General features: G+C 29.1%; 2 protein-coding genes across 2 annotated transcripts; both read left to right on the top strand.

The window, feature by feature from the left end:
- Nucleotides 1-4,613: 4,613 nt before the first annotated feature.
- Nucleotides 4,614-7,084, top strand: LOC107014691 (cytochrome P450 78A3-like). Its single transcript, XM_015214721.2, has 2 exons — nucleotides 4,614-5,704; nucleotides 6,297-7,084. Exons 1-2 carry the CDS (start codon nucleotides 4,715-4,717, stop codon nucleotides 6,921-6,923), a joined length of 1,617 nt encoding a protein of 538 aa, XP_015070207.1. The 5' UTR covers nucleotides 4,614-4,714; the 3' UTR covers nucleotides 6,924-7,084.
- Nucleotides 7,085-22,424: 15,340 nt separating this feature from the next.
- On the top strand, nucleotides 22,425-24,923 carry LOC107014674 (cytochrome P450 78A3-like). The gene is made up of 2 exons (XM_015214699.2): nucleotides 22,425-23,523; nucleotides 24,116-24,923. Exons 1-2 carry the CDS (start codon nucleotides 22,534-22,536, stop codon nucleotides 24,740-24,742), a joined length of 1,617 nt encoding a protein of 538 aa, XP_015070185.1. The 5' UTR covers nucleotides 22,425-22,533; the 3' UTR covers nucleotides 24,743-24,923.
- The last annotated feature ends 1,315 nt before the right edge of the window (nucleotides 24,924-26,238 follow it).

The following is a 26,238-nucleotide window of genomic DNA, read 5'->3' as shown; positions in this document are numbered from 1 at the left end:
TTTAGTAAAAAAAATCCAAAAAAAGGGAAAATGACAACATGTGAGAGTGGTATTTGAAAGGTTATGGTAGGTAAAGTACACGTGTAAAAATGAGTATTCATAACCGCCAGAAGCTTGGGGAAATGGGGTGAAAGAGTAGTCACCATCTTGTTAGGATAATGGTAAATTTTTTGGAAATTTTTGCATGTTTAGTTACTGAAACGTGGCATTACAACAAAGATGGCTAAGAAAAAAAAAAAGAGGAGCTAACCAGGCAAACACTACCAGGCGGCGCCATACCGATCAGTCCACAACATTGATAAAACCTGTGTACCTCGATGGGCGCTACCTCTCATGGGCAGTCTCTGCCAACCACTAAATGCACGACTGCGGTATTAATAAATAAAAATATGAAGAATTGAGCCTCGTTTTTGGCTTGACATTTGATGTTCATGTGCTTTCTCCCGACAACTTCACGCCACAATAAACACCCACACTCCCCTTGGAGTTTGCTCTCTCTTGTCTTCACACACTTTACTCATCATCTCATCAGATGCTGCTCACGCGCTCTCTATCATTTTATATCTGACTTGGAACACACTTTAAAAAAATAAATAATTTTTTTTTTAATTTTATGGTTCTAAATTAAAGTTATGTCAAATATATTAAAATATTTTTTTAATTTTATGATCTTAAAATAACATGTTGAAAATTAATATTTATTGTCAAAAAATGAAAGAAATTATTCTTTTTGAAACAGAAAATTATATTATAACATCAATTATTCTCATTAATATTACCACTCCTTATTCCTTATATATATCCATTGTATTTGTTCCGTTTTTCAGACATGCATCCAATTACTGAAAAAATAGCAACTAACTGATCGGCAGATGAGGTATACATACAACTCACCAAATGTACGTCATAGTCTCCTTTTAGGAGTTAAAATTTTCATTAAGGAAGTTCAGACTCAATAAGTGAAAGAAAATTTAATATTTATTATTTTAATTATATATAAGTAATTATCTTATCTATCGAAGGTGGTTCAAATGATCCCTAAAATGAAGGTGTGAATAAGCCAATGATCTTCACAAAGTGACATCGAAATGATAATGTATACACAAGTTTTATCTTTGTCTAATTTAAAAGTGAAAGATGTATGTTCAATAAATCCTTAGCTTAGATAGAACAAAAATGAGATATAGAACCTATTTTGCTCGACTGGATAAGCACATTCTACTTCATTTATCTCATATTTATCTGTGATACTACTTTTGATCTTTTTAAAATAAAAATTAACATATTTTTGTTAAAAATAAATGAATTTTAACCATATGTTTTTTTTTTTAAATGAATTTTAACTACCTAATGATTTGTACTACTATATACAATTTAAAAGTGAAATACATAATCAGAATTCAGACAAACGAAACAATCTCTCATTAAAATACGAAGATATCAATTGTGAATGGCAATCCCGCAAATATACTACTAGCTAGCACGTCTGTCAGTAGCAAAAACTATTTTATTTCGTTAACTAATCTACTGAATGATCTCTAGCCATCTCCATTGTTGTATGCTGTTATAATTTGTTTTTGGATTTTTCGTCCGGTGACTGATGCTCATTCTAAAGTTTGAATTTTTTAATAGGGAGAAAACTTAAATATGCTATTGAACTTTCAGAAAGTCTTATTCATATCATCAGTTAAAAGTTTAGCTCATATATGTTATTACCGTTCATATCAAAGGTTCATTCATGTCATTATGTTTCAACAGTGGTTTTGAAAAATTATTTTTGATAAGTGGTCAATTATAATACGTCCGCTCAATTTTGTAATGAAAAAAATTAAATAAAAAATAATTTAATTTTTATTCAGAATTTTGATTTTTTATTTAAAAAATTAAAATAATTAATTTAATTTTTGTTCAAAATTATGACTTTTTTATAAAAAAAAATTGATGACTTAGCCGAATTATAATTGATCACGTGTTAAAAATGATTTTGCAAAATCACTGTTAAAACTAATGACATGAATGAGCTTTTCTTAAACGATAATACCATAAATGAACTAAACTTTTAACAAATGACATAAATAAATTTTTCTGAAAATTCGATATTATATTTGAGCCTTTTCCCTTATTACTGTAACATATATATATATATGCGTACCAAGTACAACGAAGCTTCTTCGAATACAAATATTAGATTATCAAGTATCTAAAGTTCACGAAAATTAAAGAGATGAAACCTATTCGTTATTTTCTGATTACTATAGTAATCAATTAGAACAGTGTAATTATGAGTCTGGAGTCTAATAAAATTTTAATAAAAATTCTAAAATGGTATATAAATTTTTTTTAGCTAAAACGGTAAAAATGCTGGTAGAGCAGCGATTTTGCTCTCCGAAAAAAGTAAAATCGCTGTAATAGCAGCGATATGCTAATTTTAAATTTTTTTTCTCAAGAAATCGCTGCAATGGCAGCGATTTCCAATATAATTATTTTTTAATAAATCGGCAGCGATTTAACAATTTTTTTTTAAAAATATTTAAAGCAAAGACAGCGATTTGTATCAATTTTTTTTTTAATTTTTGTAAATTAAATCGCTACTTTAGCAGCTAGTTAAATAAAAAAAATTAAAATTTTTTAGTAAATAGCTGCTTCTGAAGCGACTTTACGTTTTAAATTTTTTTAAAAAAATAATGTTTAGTAAATCGCTGCAACTGCAGCGATTTTACTGTAGATTTTTTTAAACAAATATTTTTGATAAATCGCTGCTACTGCAGCGATTTACCAAAAAAAAAAATAACAATGTAAAATCGATGCAGTAGCAGCGATTTACTAAAAAATATTTTTTTTTAAAATTGAAAATGTAAAATCATTACAGTAGCAGCGATTTACTAAAAAAAATATATTGAAAATCGCTGCTATTGCAACGATTTGCTTTTTCCGGCGAGCAAAATCGCTGCTCTACCAACGATTTTGATGTTTTGGTTCAAATGAAAATTTTATATACAATTTTAAAATTTTTGTTAAAATTTTATACCTTTTAGATTCCAGACTCGTGTAATTACACTTGTTGAGGTGCATTGTTATGCCTTCTATATTTTATCCTTCGAATTTCGATTGACAAACTAATTTTAATAGAGTGAATTATCTTATAAAAGATTTAACTTTTTAAAAATTATATAAATAATATTATAAATTATAATAATTAATAATTTAAAAGACATAAAATTTTACGATTATAAATAGAATCATATAAATTCAGATGATAGAGATAAGTGATTTTTATAACATTCGTAACAAAAGGATAGAATTGGAGTTGAAAATTAGTTATCAAAAGTTACACTACAACAAAAATGATCAGTAGCGACATTTAATTCTTAATTGCCGCTAAATATGTATTTTTAGCGGCAATTGTCACTCTTTACATATGTTCTTAAAGTCTTTAGCGATATTGATTTTAATGACAATTAACTAATATCGATAAAAGATGTTAGCACTCTTTATTAATATCAATATTTAATGTCGCTAAAAATTATTTTTATTATATTGTTAATGGAATGGACTAATTTGTCATGACACAAATTAAGGTCCTAATAATTCATGTCAAAGATTATAATTATGAGGCACATAGATTAGATTTAAAAAATGTTGGGTTTTATTGATCACTGCATAGTGCCGACAGCGGGGTGACCTCATGGGGAGATTGACCTAAATAAATAATAATTCTGAAGTCCATATACTGTTAACTTAATTACGGACCATTACTATTTAATTAATCCTGTTTAGCAAGGTAGCAAGCAATCTATTGTTGACAAGAATCACCTCTCACTTATAATTCAAAGATTATGAGTTCGAGTCACCAAAAGAGTAAAAAGATGAGGTAAAAGGAACAAATCTGTTATTATTAAAGCGTGCTTCACGCACCTTTATATCTTGCTCTATCTAATTAATTTAATTATTCGTATATATATATATATATATATATATTTGATTATTTATTTATTATAATTAATTCATAAACATGTCATTTGAGCTAACAGGCTATTACTAATCGCACGCCAACGGAAACTAAATTACTATGCGGCTAAAAATGTACGACTGAGTAAAATTAGTATTCCCCTCTTCCAATTTTGGTGACATACGTCCCCTTTTTATCCAACAATCATATATTTTAAATTTTAAAATAGTTGATTTTTGACCTTATTATTTTATATTTAATAGAATAATTTATAATTATTTAAAATATTTATGTATGATCTAAAAGATTACAAAATTTATAAAAAACATTTATTTGTGTTTAAATTTTATGTTCAATTGAATATTGATGCATAAATTAAAATTGACGGAGAGTGGGATGATGCGAGTAATATTATATTATTATTATTTTATGTTTTAAATTATGTGACACATTTTCTATTTTAAATCATATTAAAAATGCAATTTTTTATAATTACACATAATTTAATTTTAAAATAAAATAATTCATCTTCACATAAATAACTAAAATTTACTTTAAATAACAAATATTTTAAGGTATGACCAGAAAATTAATTTTTCTCAAGTACGTCCTCTTTTTCTTTGTCTATAAATAATAGCATCCTTCTTTGATGCCCCATGATCAAATACAACACTTTTCTCACTCTTGCTCTCTTCTAACTCTTGCAATACTCTGTCTGTCATAAAATAATTTCTTCCCAACAAACTGCAAATAAGCAAAGAGAAAATGAGAACAGATATCGAAAGCCTTTGGATATTTGCATTAGCTTCAAAATGCAAATCTTTCACCTCCATCTACTTTATTCTCTTCATTGTTCTGTTTTGGCTACTTATGAACATCATTTACTGGTCTCACCCTGGAGGTCCTGCTTGGGGAAAATATAATTGGAGCAAAAAAATCCGTTCAGCTTCTTTTAATAATAATAATAATAATAATGATAACAATAATATATCAGGTCCTAGAGGATTTCCTATTATAGGAAGTATGAACCTCATGTCTGGTCTAGCCCATCGAAAAATAGCAGAGATGGCTCAATCTTGTGTAGCCAAGCGTCTCATGTCCTTTAGCCTAGGTGAAACCCGAGTTATCATTACGTGTAATCCAGACGTAGCTAAGGAGATTTTGAATAGCTCTGTTTTCGCTGATCGTCCTGTAAAGGAATCAGCATACAGTTTAATGTTTAACAGAGCAATTGGTTTCGCTCCTTACGGTGTCTACTGGCGTACCCTTCGAAAAATTGCAGCTACGCACTTGTTCTGTCCCAAGCAAATTAAAGCTTCAGAAGCTCAACGTTTTCAAATTGCAAGACAGATGGTTACAATGTTCCAATTAGGCGGACAAGACGTTGTTCGGGTTAAAGATGCTTTAAAATTGGCTTCTTTAAATAACATGATGTGTTCTGTTTTTGGGCGAAAATATAGTCTTGATTGTTGTAACGAAGAAACAGAGGAATTGGGAAAATTGGTTGAGGAAGGTTATGAGCTTTTGGGTATGCTTAATTGGTCTGATCATTTACCTTGGCTAGCTGAATTTGATCCACAAAAAATACGGCTCAGGTGCTCTCGGTTGGTACCTAAAGTTAACAAGTTTGTTAGCAGGATCATCAACGAACATAAGGCTCAATCTGGTGATGTTCATCATGATTTTGTGCATGTATTGCTCTCTCTTCAAGGCTCTGAACGATTATCAGACTCTGATATGATTGCCGTACTTTGGGTAAGCATTATATTTCTCCCTATGCATTTAGTCCACATAGCGTTGTTATCTTTTAATGATATGTAAGCATAAAATAGTTTGAATTTTTAAGTTTTATGCCACGATGGTTTATAGACCTTTTTCACAATTATGGTTAATTAATTACTCATTGGTTTACTAATTGAAACTTAGTTTAACATTTTCTGTGCAATTAGTAAAAATTTTATGAACTGATTGTATGAATATTTAGAAGTATATTTTAAAAAACTCAACCATGCCATCCCTGCTTGTGAGAATATATTCAGGGTCAATTTCTGATTTCACAATCGCACTTGTTTTGAAAGCAACTACTTTTTATATTTCCCTCTTTTCTTACGTGGAACTAGTTGCCTTTTCATTTTCATTCAACTCCTTTAAATATTACAAACAAATAGGATGGCAAATAAATGGTACCTTTAAAAAGAATAAAAAGAAACTATTCGTCATTGCACTTGATGTAATAACATTATCTTATTCTACTTCAGCATACACGCGGACATACAATCAAAAGAATGCACTAAATTCTCTTAAACCATACAGATTTATGATTAAAATTGTACTGTGGTAAATGCAGGAAATGATATTTAGGGGGACTGATACGGTAGCGGTATTAATAGAATGGATATTAGCAAGAATGGTAATTCATCCTCAAGTTCAATCAAAGGTCCAAACGGAGTTGGACTGTGTCGTCGAAAAATCACGTGCCTTGATGGAGTCCGATGTATCAGAAATGACATATCTACCTGCTGTGATAAAAGAAGTACTAAGGTTACACCCTCCAGGTCCTCTACTCTCATGGGCCCGCCTTGCAATAACAGATACAACGGTGGATGGGTATCACGTGCCGGCTGGGACCACTGCCATGGTAAACATGTGGGCCATAACCCGAGATCCAGATGTTTGGGCTGACCCACTTGAATTCAAACCCGAAAGGTTTTTAAATGGGCCGGATTTTTCCGTTTTAGGATCTGATTTGAGGCTTGCACCGTTTGGATCCGGAAGGAGAACTTGCCCCGGTAAAACACTGGGCCTCACTACAGTTACGTTTTGGGTTGCAACGCTTCTACATGAATTCCGTTTTGGGCCCATTGAGAATAACGGGCCTGTTGACTTATCTGAGGTATTGAGGCTATCTTGTGAAATGGTCAACCCACTTACCGTTAGGGTCAGACCAAGACATGCTATTCACCAAACCCAATAATTGAAATTTAAAAAAAAAGATTTTTTTTTTATTTTTCTAAAACCCCTTCTTTATAAAAATGTTTTAATGTTTTGTTTTATATTTGTATTTTGATATTTAGAGAGTTCATTTGACTTTGTATGTACAAATGATATGTTTAAATTAAACATAAGTTTCACATATTGCACTCGCTCCAAATTACCACATTGCTCTAGTGTGATGGAAACTATTTGTTATTGTTGTAATGAACATCCAATTAACTTGTAATACAAGCTTATAGTTAGTTTTAGTAGTTGCTAAAACTTATGGGTATAAATCATATTTTTCTAAAAAGGTGAAATATATATTTTCCATATCCTATGGCCAAACACATGGTGAAGTTTCACTCAAATTTTCACTCAAATAATATTTGCCAAGAATATTTAAAAATTTATGGCTAAACGCTAGCTTAGAATTGGACTAATAATATGATAAAGTGAAGGCCACAATGATCACTTTACATAATTTGCCTTTATTAATTTTTATAAATAAGCAGTTATATTATTGAATCAAAAGTTCTTAAATTGATAACAAGTAGTTGAGTGTTTGAATTTTTTTTACTGATTTTCTGATTAAATGTCTGATAATGTATCTTGTAATTAAGAAAAAAAGGACGAAAAAATATGGACATTAAAGGGGAAAGTTAGGAATTTTGTTATGAAAAAAAATATATTGAGAATAAGTGAAAAAATCAAGGATAAAATAGTGGTAAAAAGTTTTGGTCAAACTAAAGATGTTTATAAACGAAATCATCATAAATTAAAAAATAACTAACTTATGATTTTTACTGATTTAATCTTACACGCACTTTAGTGTTTACCAAACTAAAAGTGTAATATGTGCTATTCCTTATGTGAATGGTGCAACTTGAAATTATGGAAGGACTTGTAGGCTAGCTGTACCCAACGCTTATTGACACAAAAATTGGTTTTACACTTGCTAACTTTGGGATTATATATTTTCTCTTTATTAAATAAAGTTTTGGATTGATAAAAATAAAAAGATATTGAATCTCAAAAAGTAAGCTCATCCGGAAAAGTTGATCAAGATCATATGACTCTTGGAGTTCAAAGGTTCTTGGTCTCCTTCTATTGTCTTGAACAACAGTTTCCTCTTGAGCTCACCTTCGAAATGTGAGTTAGGCCAAAGATCAAATAAGGAGATCGAGGACCTTTGAACCCACCGATGTGGGATTACAACATGAATGAAAATCTATAAGGTGTGATTACATTTTAGAAGATGAAACTTGTTTGGAGAGAAATTTGTATGTACATTTTGATTAATTACACTTAATTAGTCACATACATATACATGGTTAGAGCTAATTAAAAGTAGTAAATGCAACTACAGTGTAAATCGTCAAAGACTAAATCTTTCTATATGATTGTGAGCTAAAGTGATAAATTAGAATTACATTGATAACCATTTATACGTGGGAGAATTGCAAAGAAGTTCTACATATTCTACAATATTCAGTCTAAATTTCACTAGCATTATAATTTAATTGTCTAAACACTATAGATATAACGTAACGTGTAATCCATATCATTATCTTGTGAGAAAATTTATAATCCAATTAAAATTGGAAAAAGAAAAAACTTTTAAAATATAAGCTATATACCTACCATATGAAAAAAGTACACTCGAATCTAGCGGTCATCAACGTACACGTCTTGGCAATTTTGTTAAAAGTATGGCATTATTAAATTGTGGAACTGTGGATTTGCCAATAATGCACCGACCGATGATGTTAAGAATTTCCACATCCGAAAAGATATGGAAATTTTGTGATTGAATTAGAATTAAGATCCGTTATCAAAATCAAATTTATATCTCGATTCTTTATTCACCAATATTGTACCCCATATTATAAGGTTCATGCTCCGGATTCCAGATAATGAGATCTGAACATGCGGGAGAGGGTTAAAAATGCACTAAGATGGAGTACTTATTATGGGTATATTTGCTAGAAATGTTTAGGCAAATGATAATAGAGTTTATTTTAGACATAGCTTAGAAGGCACATGTTCATTCCCTCTTTGTCTAAGACGACAAAAACAACAATCAAATGCAGCAGCCTGTGTGCATACGTACTGAGACAAAAACATTCTACATTCGATGACACTTGAAAGCCTAAACCAACATTACTTTACTATATATATATATATATATATGTTTATGTCCAATTTTTGTCTAAGCTTTTCTTTTCCAACATTTGTCATGATGCATTCAACTTTCCTTATTTAGCAGTTGCCCAAGTTCAGAAAAAGATTATATATATATATATATATACTCTAAAATAAGGTAGAGTAATTCTGTCGATACACGATATATAAAAAGCCAACAGCCTAACGAAGTAACACTGAATATGGGCTTCATCACTCAATTCCTATTTTTTGTCCTTTCTTTTTCATTCATTTCAGAGATCTTAATTATTAAAGTCTTGAAATCGACAATTTTAAATTGTTAGATATCTTCAAAAATGAATCATATATAATATGTGAGTTCAAGATTTAATCAAATTTGTAATTAAAATAAATACATAAAATTGCAATCACTAACTAAGAAAGGTCATTTTCTATTACTTTTTGTATTTCACGATCATGGGTGTTCTAAACCAGAATGACCTACTATTTACTGCTACTTATAGTGCTTATGTATCAATCATTGTTTTGACCACTTCACACATATAATTGTTACTACTTTATTATTATTATTATGATTAGTCATTATTTGTTCTTGTCCATGCATGGTTAAAATTTATATATCAATCTTTAAAGGAAGAAAAGATTTTCCACCTTTATTGCTGCGTTGTCTAAATTTAAACCCACTGTGTGTCACGCTTCAACCCATTAGAAGGAAAAGTGTAATTATTTCATATAACGTACGTGTAAGCATTACTCTCTATTCATTATCTATCAAGTCCACATGACTAATAATAATATTTTGTTATAACAATTATGTTTCTTTTGAAATTATCTTTTTTCATATTATGTTATATTATAAGTACGTTTCTGTTGTAGTATTTCGTTATACTAAAATTTGTAATAAATAACTTTATTATATTAATAGTGTGATAATTCATTCTTTTGAAAGTAATTTTGATTCAACAAACATACAAATTATTATAGCCGGCCGCTTCCAAAATGGGCTATTATAAGATTCAAATTAAATGTTACAAGAGAATGCATTCTTTAACGAATCTGGGCACATTTTATTATATATCATTGTATTTGGACACTTTTCTTGTAGGCTTAAAATCTTAAAAATATTGTTTTTACTAATTTTGATTTGTATTTGGCATTACGTATGGAAAATTGATCTTTTTCAATCTTGCTCATCCATTTCTCATGTGCACGAAATCACTCTTTTTTCCTTCAATTAAACATAATTAAAGAGGACTTTTTTTCTCCAAATCAATAATAGATTCTTTTCATCTTTCACATAAAATAAAAAAGTAAAAGTGGGAAAAGAACCCACAAGATAAAAGGATAGGAAAAAGTATCCACAAAAAAATTGAATATTACTTACATCACGATGATGGTTTAATGCCAACAAATTAATGATATTTAATATAGAAAACTTTCATGTGTAGAATGTTTAAACATTATCAACAAAAGAAAAATAATTATTGGTTTCCTAATTTTCGAATTAAATCCTTATTAAGCTCAGCGTTTTTATACTCTTCTCTCTCTCTTTTCTGCTGTAATTTATATAATAAAACAAGGGTGGAAAAAGATAGTATAAAGACGATGCACCTAAAAACGAAAAAAGAAAAGATAAAACATCGAAAAAGTATCGTGTCCTTTTATTTTTAACACACTTCATCTCTTTCAGAAAAAGGCTCATTCATGTCAGCAGGTAAAAGTCTTTTTCATTTATATTACCGTTAAAGAAAAGGCTCATTCATGCTATTATTTTTTAACGGTGGTTCTGCAAAATCATTTTTGCACCAATTATAATTTGGTCACATCATCAATTTATTTTAATTAAAAAATCATAAAAAAATATCAATTTTTATTCAGAATTTTGAATTTTTATCAAAGAAATTGATGACGTGGCTAATTATAATTTGGCTACATCATCAATTTATTTAATTAAAAAAATAAAAAAAAATAATTTAATTTTTTTTCAAAATTATGATTTTTTATTTAAAAAATTGTGACATGGCAGAATTATAATTGGACACGTGTCAAAAATGGTTTTGCAAAATCATTGTAAAAAATAATAGCATAAATGAACCTTTTTATTAACGGTTATGACATGAATAAACCTTTTCTGAGAGTTTGATGTACATTTGACTCTTTTCCCGTATAAATTCATTATCCTTTGTATCAAAAACACCCGTACATAGTCGTGTGATTTATTTATTTTGTACACACCTTATTTTATGAGGAATTAAATGTGGAACATTCTTATATTATTAGACATAATCCACTTGATTGAAAAAATATTAATATCACGATGAAGCTAGGTACACACATCAAAGATTTCATTTTCAGTGTAATATATTATATGGTGCATCTGAAAATGAAGGATAAGATGCCTCTGCCGCTTACCTACCCATACAAGTCATCTAGATTTTAACAGCCTAACCAACTTAATTGTGTACTATTTTTAGGGGATTCATTCATTTTAATTTTATAAGTCTCTTATCAAAGTTGACCTAATTTGTTTTAATTAGTTGACTCTTAAGTCTATTCAATACTTGTTTGTCTATATGTATAATAAATAATAACACTACATGAATTATGTCCTTAATTAATAACCGGAAAAGAAGCATTTTGTTCTTGTTATGCAAACCGATCATAACAAAAAAATAGTGCAATACATACCCAACAGACGACAAACATACTTTACAGCTGCACCAAACTTCCTTCACATTAATTTGCTTCTAATTACTAGTTAAACAAAATAACTCTTTTGAATTTGATTACTAATGTTATTTTTAACAAATAAGTTAGGGGTTCTTTTGGTACAAAAAGAAAATATTTTTTGATAGATAAATAATTTTCATACTTATATTTTGATATTTAATTAGTAAATAATTAAAAAAAAGAATATTTAAATATATAATTTTGACAAATACTATAATGATAGACGTTGGTTCGACAGGTTGATTTACTTGGGTGGGGAGGGAAGGGATTGGGGTTAGAGTGTGGGGTGGAGTAGGCCTCACTGTGGGAGACAATTAGCACGTAATATTATTTCATTACTAATAAATTAGATTTTTTAATTTATTCCGGATGAAAATGACCATCATTATTAGAGAATGTCACTTTTATACTTTTACTATGAAGGTAATTTTCTTAATTTCTGAAGAATAATATAATATAGTGCTTAGTTGATTTCATAGGGTTTGTTTGGTTGTGATATATTGGAGCAATTAATGCCACATTAAAATTCCATAAACAATAATATAGAACTTAATTGGTTGATCTCATAAAAAAATCGTCATGCATGACTAATATAATGTGACATATATTTGGCCGTATTAATATTATGTACATTGTCATTTGAAAATTTATATATCATTTTATGCGAGGTAAAATAATTATTGATTAATAATTGGGATGGAATTATTTAAATACAAAATACCATTTTAAAGTTAATTATATACAATTAAATATAAATCTTCTACATTGTTATATTGAAAGTTCGGCTCTAGGTAGGTATAAACGTTAAGGAGCAATTACCTGTCGTTAGATATAATTAGAATTTGATTAGGGAACCAATCATTCTCACAAATCAAATCCAACCATTAGCACTAGAGAATACGAAACCCTACGCCAATAGATGTCACTTCGTTATCATTTCATATTTATGGAATCCTCAAGAAATTAAAAAACAAAAGAAGAGATCGATGATTAAAAACATATTTATTGATTTTCATAAAATTTTTATGAAATACATAGCTTAACGAGAAATTCATACGTATAACAATATTTTGTGTTTTCTTTTGCTCAGATGATGGCCTTTTTAAAAAAAACTTATATGTATGAAAAATAATGATTCGATTTTAGTAAGGCTAGCTGGTGACCTCCTAATTATAATTTGAAGAAAAAGGATTAATTAATAATCAAGAAATAAGTGGATGCTTAATCAGAGGGGTTCTCCAATTGTTGTTGGATAATTAGCTTTAACATTATTCCAACCACTTGGCAAACCACAATTCATGCAGATTCTGTGATAATCATCCCACAACTTATCAAACTTTGACCCAATATTATAAAATTCATACACAATATGGATGGAGGTATATATGAAAATCCAAGTTTACCCAAAGAGGAAAGATATTGTTATCCAAAATCTAGGGCTGGTAGAATAGGACCCAAATGCTAATGTTTTATTTTTAATATTTAAAATAATTTTTTGATTTTTGTTGGTCAAGAAATCCTAGCTACTTGCAGCAATACTTGGATTAGTCGAACACCTTTCGTGAAAAAATTACATTATGTATATTAAAAATTAAAAGAAGCAGATATCATGTCAAAAATCGTTATGCATATACATTAAATTCAGCACACCCTCAATGATATTTCTGATTTTAGTCTACTTGTTCGAACTATTTTAGTCAAAGTATGATCTAGTGGCAAATAAATACAGCTCCATCCAATTACAACTTGTGGAAACGCAGAGAACCCAACATGATACGATTTTGATTAAAATAGTAGAATTGAAAAGGCATAAAGAGGGGGTGAAAAAACAGGACAGCGGAAAAGAATATGAACATATTCTTGAAACAAATCATGAAGTTGAAAGGCATATATATATATATTTAACTAATTAAGCACCCAAAAAGGGGGCCAAGGAGAGAATTCTAATTAACTTATATTATATGTGGTCGAATCCTATGGTAGTTAAATTCGATTGATTGGTTGATTAAACAATTTTTAAAGTAAAAAAAAAAAGTGAAAGTGGGTTAGGCAACAAGAACAGCTAGCTTGCGCACTCAAAGAAGAGAATTGATGTTATTAATTTGTAATCATGCACTACTCATACTTTACAAGATTAAGGTAATCTTAATCCATGTTTAATTTAAGGTTCTTTTGACACTATCATATGTGGTAACAAAAGTAGTAGCCCATCTACATTTACTCATTGCATGTGACCCCCCAAAGTAACAACATAGTTGGATTTTGTGGTTCACCCTTCAAATTATCACGTAGATTAAACAACGACAACATATCAGTGAGATTTCGCAAATCATGACATTCAAAAAATTTATATAAATATAATTTTATGATCACTATCTTAGCTCGTAAAGATAGAAAGATTGATTACAATACAATATATCCTTAATAACTTCTCTAGTGCGCACGTTCTAATTATTATTAGTGTTTCTTTTGTTTTTAGTTTTGTAATTAATTTTCTCTTTTAGGCATTTACCTTAAATAATAAGTACTATAGGTGGAGATTAGGAGTTTGATTAGCAGGACATAGTTTACTCATATGAATTTATTCCGATAAGGGGGAAAACAATTAATTTCTTCCATTATATCTTTTAAAGATGAGATGATACTATTGGTAATTACACCATATAATTATTAGTATATATGGCTTTTCGAATTTAAATTTTCCAAAGGAATAAGATTCTTTCATTTCCATTTCTTTTCCCTTCTCAAATTCGTATTTCAATTTGAAGCCATTTTATTGCTCCATTACATGTATTAGTACATTATTATATCTATTTCTCTTCTCATTGCTTAATGCAATCGTTAGTACATTAGTACTTGCATATTAGTACACTAGTACTAGTAAAGATTGATGTAGTTTTGGGTGAGGTAATGAATGACTTGCTAATATTGTTATTACTAGTACATTTTTAAAAAAAAAATATTATTATTCATGAGTTTCTGTATTTTAAACTATATCTTTGTTAGAAACAATTTTTTTATCGGATGAATTTTGATTGATGATTAGGATGGTTTGAACTTTGAAGATAATGTTATGCTTTATTAATAGCTTTTAAATAATAATGAGTTTCCATTGATTTATGTGGTAATTATTATATTGATTAATTTAGATTTTGGAAGGCTTTTATAGTAAAATAAATAATTCTTTTGGTTTCATCATAATTGTAAATATTATCAAATAATGTGGTCGGATATATAAAGTTTCCTTACCCTTAACATAAGGTCATAGCTACGTTTGAATTTTAAGAATTGAGAATTTCTTAATAGTTAAGAGCACTTTCTCGTTAAATAATCCTAGATAACTCAATTTTTTAACTAATTAAATTAATAAATTTTGAAGAGTTATACAAAACAAAACAAAATAAACTTAATGCCATTCCCTATAATTTTCACTGGACGCAAAATCAATATTTCCCTTTTTTTTTTCTTAAGTTATTTGAGAAAATAAATTTCTTTAAACCCCTAATTAAGTCAATGAATCCTCAAGTTATTTTTGTCATAATTAATTCTATAATATACTGGACTGACGAATAAAGCAAGAAAGAGCGTGACTGAACATATAAATTGTACAAAACAACATCAGAAAAGGGAAGGACCACTAACTTTGCAACTATCATACACTCATCAATTAATATTTGAAGAATTAGGTAGGGAACAGTCTCCCGGAAATTCCCCACGATATATATTTAAACGAGAGTCTCGAAGTAATGATAAAATTGTCTTCATTTAATTTATAGGTTACACGTTTAAGTCATGAAAATTATCATGAAACTTCCGTTAGTCTAAATTATCCATATCATATTTCTTAACATGTGATCCTATTTCGAATATTATGTAAATGTGAGATGCTTTATATACTTAGAGACTCTGTTCTTTTTAATAGGTTTGAAATGATGGGGATATTATTTGAAAAGAAAAAAGGCAATCAAATTATTGATGATTATATTATTTGAATAAGTGATATAATTAAGAATCATATCTATGATATGAACACCTCTAAGATTTGGTTGCGACAGAGTTCATTGGATTAGCTAGGCAGGAGATTTTGTTGATGATATTGTCATCGCATCTATTTATTGCCCTTCTGGCCGTAGTCAAATATTTTTTTTTTTCTGCTTTTACCTTTTTATAATACTCCAAAATTTTTCTTTTAAATTATTTAGTATAACCAACAAGTCCATATCGGCTCCCTTATCCATCACTATTTTTTAATGTTTAATTATAATGAGTAAGCGCTAATTAAGTGGACGTAAATATCGTGTACATTTAAGTTTTCAGAGTTAATTGAGGATTTTTATTTGGCCACAAAAGAGATAATTGATAAACAATAGTCATTCTTTAATAAATTATAGCCTAACATGCACTTAGAAGTTTATAATAAATCGGTTCAATTATATTAATAACCTAACAAATAAAATTTGATTTTTTGAGATGTGATGGTTGTTAAGAAATTACTTTTTGTAATCGATTTTCATTCTTTAATCACCGATGTGGGACTTTTGTCATTCTTTAACACATCGAGTGAGACGGGTCCTGCTCTAATACCACGTAAAATTAGGTCTTAGGCCTAACTCACACCCCAAAAGCTAGCTCAAAGAGAGGAGGATTGCCCAAGCCTTATAAAGAGTCCACCTATCTCATTAATCACCGATGTGGGACTTTTGTCATTCTTTAACAAATTCTTTTTTCACTTGATAACTATATTTAATTTTTCCTTAAAGTATGTCAATTTCTTTTAATAATTCTTAACTTTTATATATGAAAATTTTATTTTTCTACAAAAATAGTACTCAATATTTTAAAAATAAAATAAAATAATTTATAATCTATTATAGTTAAACTAAACTAAGACATTTCAAATTTGAACGCCTAAAACAACTGATTTCTTCAACTATATTGAGAGGATATTCGACTTCATTAATTTTAATTACATAAACGAGGACATAATGTCTTTATTTTATTTATTTTTTCGACTTCCCGTAGTTCATCTTTAAAAGGTGGGTCCCACTTGAGCAGTTTCCCGTGCCAATATCAATGGACAGGGCTTTATTTCAATTTATGACAGGAATCAACACAGTTCATCTATATCTTAAAACGTTTGTTTGACCTAACATAGTTCGTTAACGTAGATCTTAATTAAAATTCTTAAATTTGAGTTTTAAGAATGAAAGAAAATTATGCACGGAACATAATCAGAGTCGCAGGACTTTCCAATTTTATCCCGTGAGTACTCACCATATATATTTAGTGCCATCTAGTCATTCTAATAGTTTGTTTGGTTTAGTTTTTTGGCCAATCATGTTACAAGACATGTTTTAACGTCTCAATGTTAGCCGAAGAATTATTTAGCATCACTTAATAAGGTCTGAGTTATTGTGTAGTACAGTAGTAATAAAATATGATCCATTAATTCAATATATTGTACGGTTTTTAAAAACAATACTCCAGATCTGATTTTAATTACCGGTCCATTATTATCATATGGACATACCAATTAAGAAAATAATAATTGACATAGTGAGTTGTTCATTAACTAAATTAAAAATCTTAATTTTTGAAGAAGTTTTACTTTTTTTAAAATAATTAATTAAAAATATAATAGGAAAAAAAATTATTATTTTTATTTGTTAAATTGGCCCAGAGATTAAGAAAAATGGACATATTGAACCTCATTGTAACTTGTTGGTCATGAGCATCTTAGTTCATAAATCAAGGCATCAAATTCCAAGGCATCTCAGAATGACTTCATTATTAGTAGGCCAAGCAACAAGATATTTATACACAACACTAGCATAAGTTAGATGTATAGTAATTAAAAATGCAATAATGATAGTACGGCAGGAAAATTACAACATGACAAGCAATTTTATTTTTTTAATAAAATGATAAATACTTTGATGGAAGAACTCCATCTTAATTATAGTACGCTTCATCTTTAACGTGGACCTAAATTTAATTGGATTTTAGTAAAAAAAATCCAAAAAAAGGGAAAATGACAACATGTGAGAGTGGTATTTGAAAGGTTATGGTAGGTAAAGTACACGTGTAAAAATGAGTATTCATAACCGCCAGAAGCTTGGGGAAATGGGGTGAAAGAGTAGTCACCATCTTGTTAGGATAATGGTAAATTTTTTGGAAATTTTTGCATGTTTAGTTACTGAAACGTGGCATTACAACAAAGATGGCTAAGAAAAAAAAAAAGAGGAGCTAACCAGGCAAACACTACCAGGCGGCGCCATACCGATCAGTCCACAACATTGATAAAACCTGTGTACCTCGATGGGCGCTACCTCTCATGGGCAGTCTCTGCCAACCACTAAATGCACGACTGCGGTATTAATAAATAAAAATATGAAGAATTGAGCCTCGTTTTTGGCTTGACATTTGATGTTCATGTGCTTTCTCCCGACAACTTCACGCCACAATAAACACCCACACTCCCCTTGGAGTTTGCTCTCTCTTGTCTTCACACACTTTACTCATCATCTCATCAGATGCTGCTCACGCGCTCTCTATCATTTTATATCTGACTTGGAACACACTTTAAAAAAATAAATAATTTTTTTTTTAATTTTATGGTTCTAAATTAAAGTTATGTCAAATATATTAAAATATTTTTTTAATTTTATGATCTTAAAATAACATGTTGAAAATTAATATTTATTGTCAAAAAATGAAAGAAATTATTCTTTTTGAAACAGAAAATTATATTATAACATCAATTATTCTCATTAATATTACCACTCCTTATTCCTTATATATATCCATTGTATTTGTTCCGTTTTTCAGACATGCATCCAATTACTGAAAAAATAGCAACTAACTGATCGGCAGATGAGGTATACATACAACTCACCAAATGTACGTCATAGTCTCCTTTTAGGAGTTAAAATTTTCATTAAGGAAGTTCAGACTCAATAAGTGAAAGAAAATTTAATATTTATTATTTTAATTATATATAAGTAATTATCTTATCTATCGAAGGTGGTTCAAATGATCCCTAAAATGAAGGTGTGAATAAGCCAATGATCTTCACAAAGTGACATCGAAATGATAATGTATACACAAGTTTTATCTTTGTCTAATTTAAAAGTGAAAGATGTATGTTCAATAAATCCTTAGCTTAGATAGAACAAAAATGAGATATAGAACCTATTTTGCTCGACTGGATAAGCACATTCTACTTCATTTATCTCATATTTATCTGTGATACTACTTTTGATCTTTTTAAAATAAAAATTAACATATTTTTGTTAAAAATAAATGAATTTTAACCATATGTTTTTTTTTTTAAATGAATTTTAACTACCTAATGATTTGTACTACTATATACAATTTAAAAGTGAAATACATAATCAGAATTCAGACAAACGAAACAATCTCTCATTAAAATACGAAGATATCAATTGTGAATGGCAATCCCGCAAATATACTACTAGCTAGCACGTCTGTCAGTAGCAAAAACTATTTTATTTCGTTAACTAATCTACTGAATGATCTCTAGCCATCTCCATTGTTGTATGCTGTTATAATTTGTTTTTGGATTTTTCGTCCGGTGACTGATGCTCATTCTAAAGTTTGAATTTTTTAATAGGGAGAAAACTTAAATATGCTATTGAACTTTCAGAAAGTCTTATTCATATCATCAGTTAAAAGTTTAGCTCATATATGTTATTACCGTTCATATCAAAGGTTCATTCATGTCATTATGTTTCAACAGTGGTTTTGAAAAATTATTTTTGATAAGTGGTCAATTATAATACGTCCGCTCAATTTTGTAATGAAAAAAATTAAATAAAAAATAATTTAATTTTTATTCAGAATTTTGATTTTTTATTTAAAAAATTAAAATAATTAATTTAATTTTTGTTCAAAATTATGACTTTTTTATAAAAAAAAATTGATGACTTAGCCGAATTATAATTGATCACGTGTTAAAAATGATTTTGCAAAATCACTGTTAAAACTAATGACATGAATGAGCTTTTCTTAAACGATAATACCATAAATGAACTAAACTTTTAACAAATGACATAAATAAATTTTTCTGAAAATTCGATATTATATTTGAGCCTTTTCCCTTATTACTGTAACATATATATATATATGCGTACCAAGTACAACGAAGCTTCTTCGAATACAAATATTAGATTATCAAGTATCTAAAGTTCACGAAAATTAAAGAGATGAAACCTATTCGTTATTTTCTGATTACTATAGTAATCAATTAGAACAGTGTAATTATGAGTCTGGAGTCTAATAAAATTTTAATAAAAATTCTAAAATGGTATATAAATTTTTTTTAGCTAAAACGGTAAAAATGCTGGTAGAGCAGCGATTTTGCTCTCCGAAAAAAGTAAAATCGCTGTAATAGCAGCGATATGCTAATTTTAAATTTTTTTTCTCAAGAAATCGCTGCAATGGCAGCGATTTCCAATATAATTATTTTTTAATAAATCGGCAGCGATTTAACAATTTTTTTTTAAAAATATTTAAAGCAAAGACAGCGATTTGTATCAATTTTTTTTTTAATTTTTGTAAATTAAATCGCTACTTTAGCAGCTAGTTAAATAAAAAAAATTAAAATTTTTTAGTAAATAGCTGCTTCTGAAGCGACTTTACGTTTTAAATTTTTTTAAAAAAATAATGTTTAGTAAATCGCTGCAACTGCAGCGATTTTACTGTAGATTTTTTTAAACAAATATTTTTGATAAATCGCTGCTACTGCAGCGATTTACCAAAAAAAAAAATAACAATGTAAAATCGATGCAGTAGCAGCGATTTACTAAAAAATATTTTTTTTTAAAATTGAAAATGTAAAATCATTACAGTAGCAGCGATTTACTAAAAAAAATATATTGAAAATCGCTGCTATTGCAACGATTTGCTTTTTCCGGCGAGCAAAATCGCTGCTCTACCAACGATTTTGATGTTTTGGTTCAAATGAAAATTTTATATACAATTTTAAAATTTTTGTTAAAATTTTATACCTTTTAGATTCCAGACTCGTGTAATTACACTTGTTGAGGTGCATTGTTATGCCTTCTATATTTTATCCTTCGAATTTCGATTGACAAACTAATTTTAATAGAGTGAATTATCTTATAAAAGATTTAACTTTTTAAAAATTATATAAATAATATTATAAATTATAATAATTAATAATTTAAAAGACATAAAATTTTACGATTATAAATAGAATCATATAAATTCAGATGATAGAGATAAGTGATTTTTATAACATTCGTAACAAAAGGATAGAATTGGAGTTGAAAATTAGTTATCAAAAGTTACACTACAACAAAAATGATCAGTAGCGACATTTAATTCTTAATTGCCGCTAAATATGTATTTTTAGCGGCAATTGTCACTCTTTACATATGTTCTTAAAGTCTTTAGCGATATTGATTTTAATGACAATTAACTAATATCGATAAAAGATGTTAGCACTCTTTATTAATATCAATATTTAATGTCGCTAAAAATTATTTTTATTATATTGTTAATGGAATGGACTAATTTGTCATGACACAAATTAAGGTCCTAATAATTCATGTCAAAGATTATAATTATGAGGCACATAGATTAGATTTAAAAAATGTTGGGTTTTATTGATCACTGCATAGTGCCGACAGCGGGGTGACCTCATGGGGAGATTGACCTAAATAAATAATAATTCTGAAGTCCATATACTGTTAACTTAATTACGGACCATTACTATTTAATTAATCCTGTTTAGCAAGGTAGCAAGCAATCTATTGTTGACAAGAATCACCTCTCACTTATAATTCAAAGATTATGAGTTCGAGTCACCAAAAGAGTAAAAAGATGAGGTAAAAGGAACAAATCTGTTATTATTAAAGCGTGCTTCACGCACCTTTATATCTTGCTCTATCTAATTAATTTAATTATTCGTATATATATATATATATATATATATTTGATTATTTATTTATTATAATTAATTCATAAACATGTCATTTGAGCTAACAGGCTATTACTAATCGCACGCCAACGGAAACTAAATTACTATGCGGCTAAAAATGTACGACTGAGTAAAATTAGTATTCCCCTCTTCCAATTTTGGTGACATACGTCCCCTTTTTATCCAACAATCATATATTTTAAATTTTAAAATAGTTGATTTTTGACCTTATTATTTTATATTTAATAGAATAATTTATAATTATTTAAAATATTTATGTATGATCTAAAAGATTACAAAATTTATAAAAAACATTTATTTGTGTTTAAATTTTATGTTCAATTGAATATTGATGCATAAATTAAAATTGACGGAGAGTGGGATGATGCGAGTAATATTATATTATTATTATTTTATGTTTTAAATTATGTGACACATTTTCTATTTTAAATCATATTAAAAATGCAATTTTTTATAATTACACATAATTTAATTTTAAAATAAAATAATTCATCTTCACATAAATAACTAAAATTTACTTTAAATAACAAATATTTTAAGGTATGACCAGAAAATTAATTTTTCTCAAGTACGTCCTCTTTTTCTTTGTCTATAAATAATAGCATCCTTCTTTGATGCCCCATGATCAAATACAACACTTTTCTCACTCTTGCTCTCTTCTAACTCTTGCAATACTCTGTCTGTCATAAAATAATTTCTTCCCAACAAACTGCAAATAAGCAAAGAGAAAATGAGAACAGATATCGAAAGCCTTTGGATATTTGCATTAGCTTCAAAATGCAAATCTTTCACCTCCATCTACTTTATTCTCTTCATTGTTCTGTTTTGGCTACTTATGAACATCATTTACTGGTCTCACCCTGGAGGTCCTGCTTGGGGAAAATATAATTGGAGCAAAAAAATCCGTTCAGCTTCTTTTAATAATAATAATAATAATAATGATAACAATAATATATCAGGTCCTAGAGGATTTCCTATTATAGGAAGTATGAACCTCATGTCTGGTCTAGCCCATCGAAAAATAGCAGAGATGGCTCAATCTTGTGTAGCCAAGCGTCTCATGTCCTTTAGCCTAGGTGAAACCCGAGTTATCATTACGTGTAATCCAGACGTAGCTAAGGAGATTTTGAATAGCTCTGTTTTCGCTGATCGTCCTGTAAAGGAATCAGCATACAGTTTAATGTTTAACAGAGCAATTGGTTTCGCTCCTTACGGTGTCTACTGGCGTACCCTTCGAAAAATTGCAGCTACGCACTTGTTCTGTCCCAAGCAAATTAAAGCTTCAGAAGCTCAACGTTTTCAAATTGCAAGACAGATGGTTACAATGTTCCAATTAGGCGGACAAGACGTTGTTCGGGTTAAAGATGCTTTAAAATTGGCTTCTTTAAATAACATGATGTGTTCTGTTTTTGGGCGAAAATATAGTCTTGATTGTTGTAACGAAGAAACAGAGGAATTGGGAAAATTGGTTGAGGAAGGTTATGAGCTTTTGGGTATGCTTAATTGGTCTGATCATTTACCTTGGCTAGCTGAATTTGATCCACAAAAAATACGGCTCAGGTGCTCTCGGTTGGTACCTAAAGTTAACAAGTTTGTTAGCAGGATCATCAACGAACATAAGGCTCAATCTGGTGATGTTCATCATGATTTTGTGCATGTATTGCTCTCTCTTCAAGGCTCTGAACGATTATCAGACTCTGATATGATTGCCGTACTTTGGGTAAGCATTATATTTCTCCCTATGCATTTAGTCCACATAGCGTTGTTATCTTTTAATGATATGTAAGCATAAAATAGTTTGAATTTTTAAGTTTTATGCCACGATGGTTTATAGACCTTTTTCACAATTATGGTTAATTAATTACTCATTGGTTTACTAATTGAAACTTAGTTTAACATTTTCTGTGCAATTAGTAAAAATTTTATGAACTGATTGTATGAATATTTAGAAGTATATTTTAAAAAACTCAACCATGCCATCCCTGCTTGTGAGAATATATTCAGGGTCAATTTCTGATTTCACAATCGCACTTGTTTTGAAAGCAACTACTTTTTATATTTCCCTCTTTTCTTACGTGGAACTAGTTGCCTTTTCATTTTCATTCAACTCCTTTAAATATTACAAACAAATAGGATGGCAAATAAATGGTACCTTTAAAAAGAATAAAAAGAAACTATTCGTCATTGCACTTGATGTAATAACATTATCTTATTCTACTTCAGCATACACGCGGACATACAATCAAAAGAATGCACTAAATTCTCTTAAACCATACAGATTTATGATTAAAATTGTACTGTGGTAAATGCAGGAAATGATATTTAGGGGGACTGATACGGTAGCGGTATTAATAGAATGGATATTAGCAAGAATGGTAATTCATCCTCAAGTTCAATCAAAGGTCCAAACGGAGTTGGACTGTGTCGTCGAAAAATCACGTGCCTTGATGGAGTCCGATGTATCAGAAATGACATATCTACCTGCTGTGATAAAAGAAGTACTAAGGTTACACCCTCCAGGTCCTCTACTCTCATGGGCCCGCCTTGCAATAACAGATACAACGGTGGATGGGTATCACGTGCCGGCTGGGACCACTGCCATGGTAAACATGTGGGCCATAACCCGAGATCCAGATGTTTGGGCTGACCCACTTGAATTCAAACCCGAAAGGTTTTTAAATGGGCCGGATTTTTCCGTTTTAGGATCTGATTTGAGGCTTGCACCGTTTGGATCCGGAAGGAGAACTTGCCCCGGTAAAACACTGGGCCTCACTACAGTTACGTTTTGGGTTGCAACGCTTCTACATGAATTCCGTTTTGGGCCCATTGAGAATAACGGGCCTGTTGACTTATCTGAGGTATTGAGGCTATCTTGTGAAATGGTCAACCCACTTACCGTTAGGGTCAGACCAAGACATGCTATTCACCAAACCCAATAATTGAAATTTAAAAAAAAAGATTTTTTTTTTATTTTTCTAAAACCCCTTCTTTATAAAAATGTTTTAATGTTTTGTTTTATATTTGTATTTTGATATTTAGAGAGTTCATTTGACTTTGTATGTACAAATGATATGTTTAAATTAAACATAAGTTTCACATGAGACACACATATTTTATGCATTTATAATGTTAATACAAAATGTCGTTATATATGTTAAACTAGATGATACTTATTAAAGTCAAATGTCTATTCAAGAAAAGGAAAAATTATGTGGACTAGGTACACTTATATTTATATGTAGATACAATGTATTTCGTTATAGAGATATTGTATGCACATTTACATTATTATTTTATACACAAATAGTATTTGGTTATGTTTTAAATCAAAATGCAACCACCTTTTATAAACAAGCAAACTCTTTATTGTTTTTTTTAACGCAAATAGCGTTATTCATGCTAACATTGTTATTACAAAATGAGATATGTGATTAATGTACACCATATTTACAAGAATAAGCATGACAAGCACTACAACTTTTCTCTTTAATTATTATTAATGAGAATCTACGTATGTATCCTAAAGAAGGCTTTTATTTTACATTAGAATATTTATTGTACACTGTCCTTTTTATGTCATTCTAGTTTTGGCATAACACAATTCTTGATGGATTCGAATTGGGATAATTTTATTTTGTATGATGAGTTGAATGAATATGTGGACTCATTTCTCTTGTTCTTTTGTAGTTTGGTTTCTCTATATATAACACCCGATTCAGTGTTTAATTAAATTACTCTAGTTAAATTTACATTAAAAAGTCCTAACTTTAAAGTAAAATAATTTCTACTAAAATTACTCTTTATATTAATGCCAAGGCTCGATGAAAAGATACTTAATCACCGTTCTATTATAATCCTTATTGGTTGATCATTTGTTTTTTGCATTTTTAGTGGAATAAATTAAGAAGGCCTAATACATGGACAATTCTTTAAAAGTGTACCTTTGGGCATTGTTTCGTCTATAATATAGTTAAGTTAATCACATAAAATATTTTATTTTCACCTCAATTTTAAAATGTCCAGGGTTTTATGATTTATTAAGGCGAATGCGTATATTTAAGAACATGTCATGTTTTATGTGATTAACTTAAATACCTAATGAATGAACGAGATCACATACAAAAGAAATTCAAAATTTAAACCTTAAATATCTAGTCGATACATTTTATTAGAAATCGAGGTCTTCAATTGAAGCAATACAAAAAATTAAGGGGTTAATTTATTAATTATGTATCAAGCCAATAAAGAAATATAATTGTATATTTGTATTGTGTATTATCCATGGGGCCTCATCTGATCCAAGTGTTGGACCATGATGACCCTATTACCCAATTAACTTTTCCGAGAGATATATTTCTTTTTTCATTTTCTAAAACAATTTCTTTTAGTCCTAATGTACATTGTCAATAAATAAAATACTTGCATACGTATGTAT

The sequence above is a fragment of the Solanum pennellii genome, chromosome 1, assembly GCF_001406875.1.
Source record: "Solanum pennellii chromosome 1, SPENNV200".
Taxonomy (NCBI): domain Eukaryota; kingdom Viridiplantae; phylum Streptophyta; class Magnoliopsida; order Solanales; family Solanaceae; genus Solanum; species Solanum pennellii.
This window is presented reverse-complemented; position numbering and strand designations above follow the sequence as displayed.

Bases quoted from the DNA above. Each gene is read 5' to 3' on its own strand.
- LOC107014691 (XM_015214721.2), top strand. From the start codon at position 4,715: ATGAGAACAGATATCGAAAGCCTTTGGATATTTGCATTAGCTTCAAAA. The intron at 5,705-6,296 runs GTAAGCATTATA...TGGTAAATGCAG, and splicing joins ATATGATTGCCGTACTTTGG to GAAATGATATTTAGGGGGAC.
- LOC107014674 (XM_015214699.2), top strand. From the start codon at position 22,534: ATGAGAACAGATATCGAAAGCCTTTGGATATTTGCATTAGCTTCAAAA. The intron at 23,524-24,115 runs GTAAGCATTATA...TGGTAAATGCAG, and splicing joins ATATGATTGCCGTACTTTGG to GAAATGATATTTAGGGGGAC.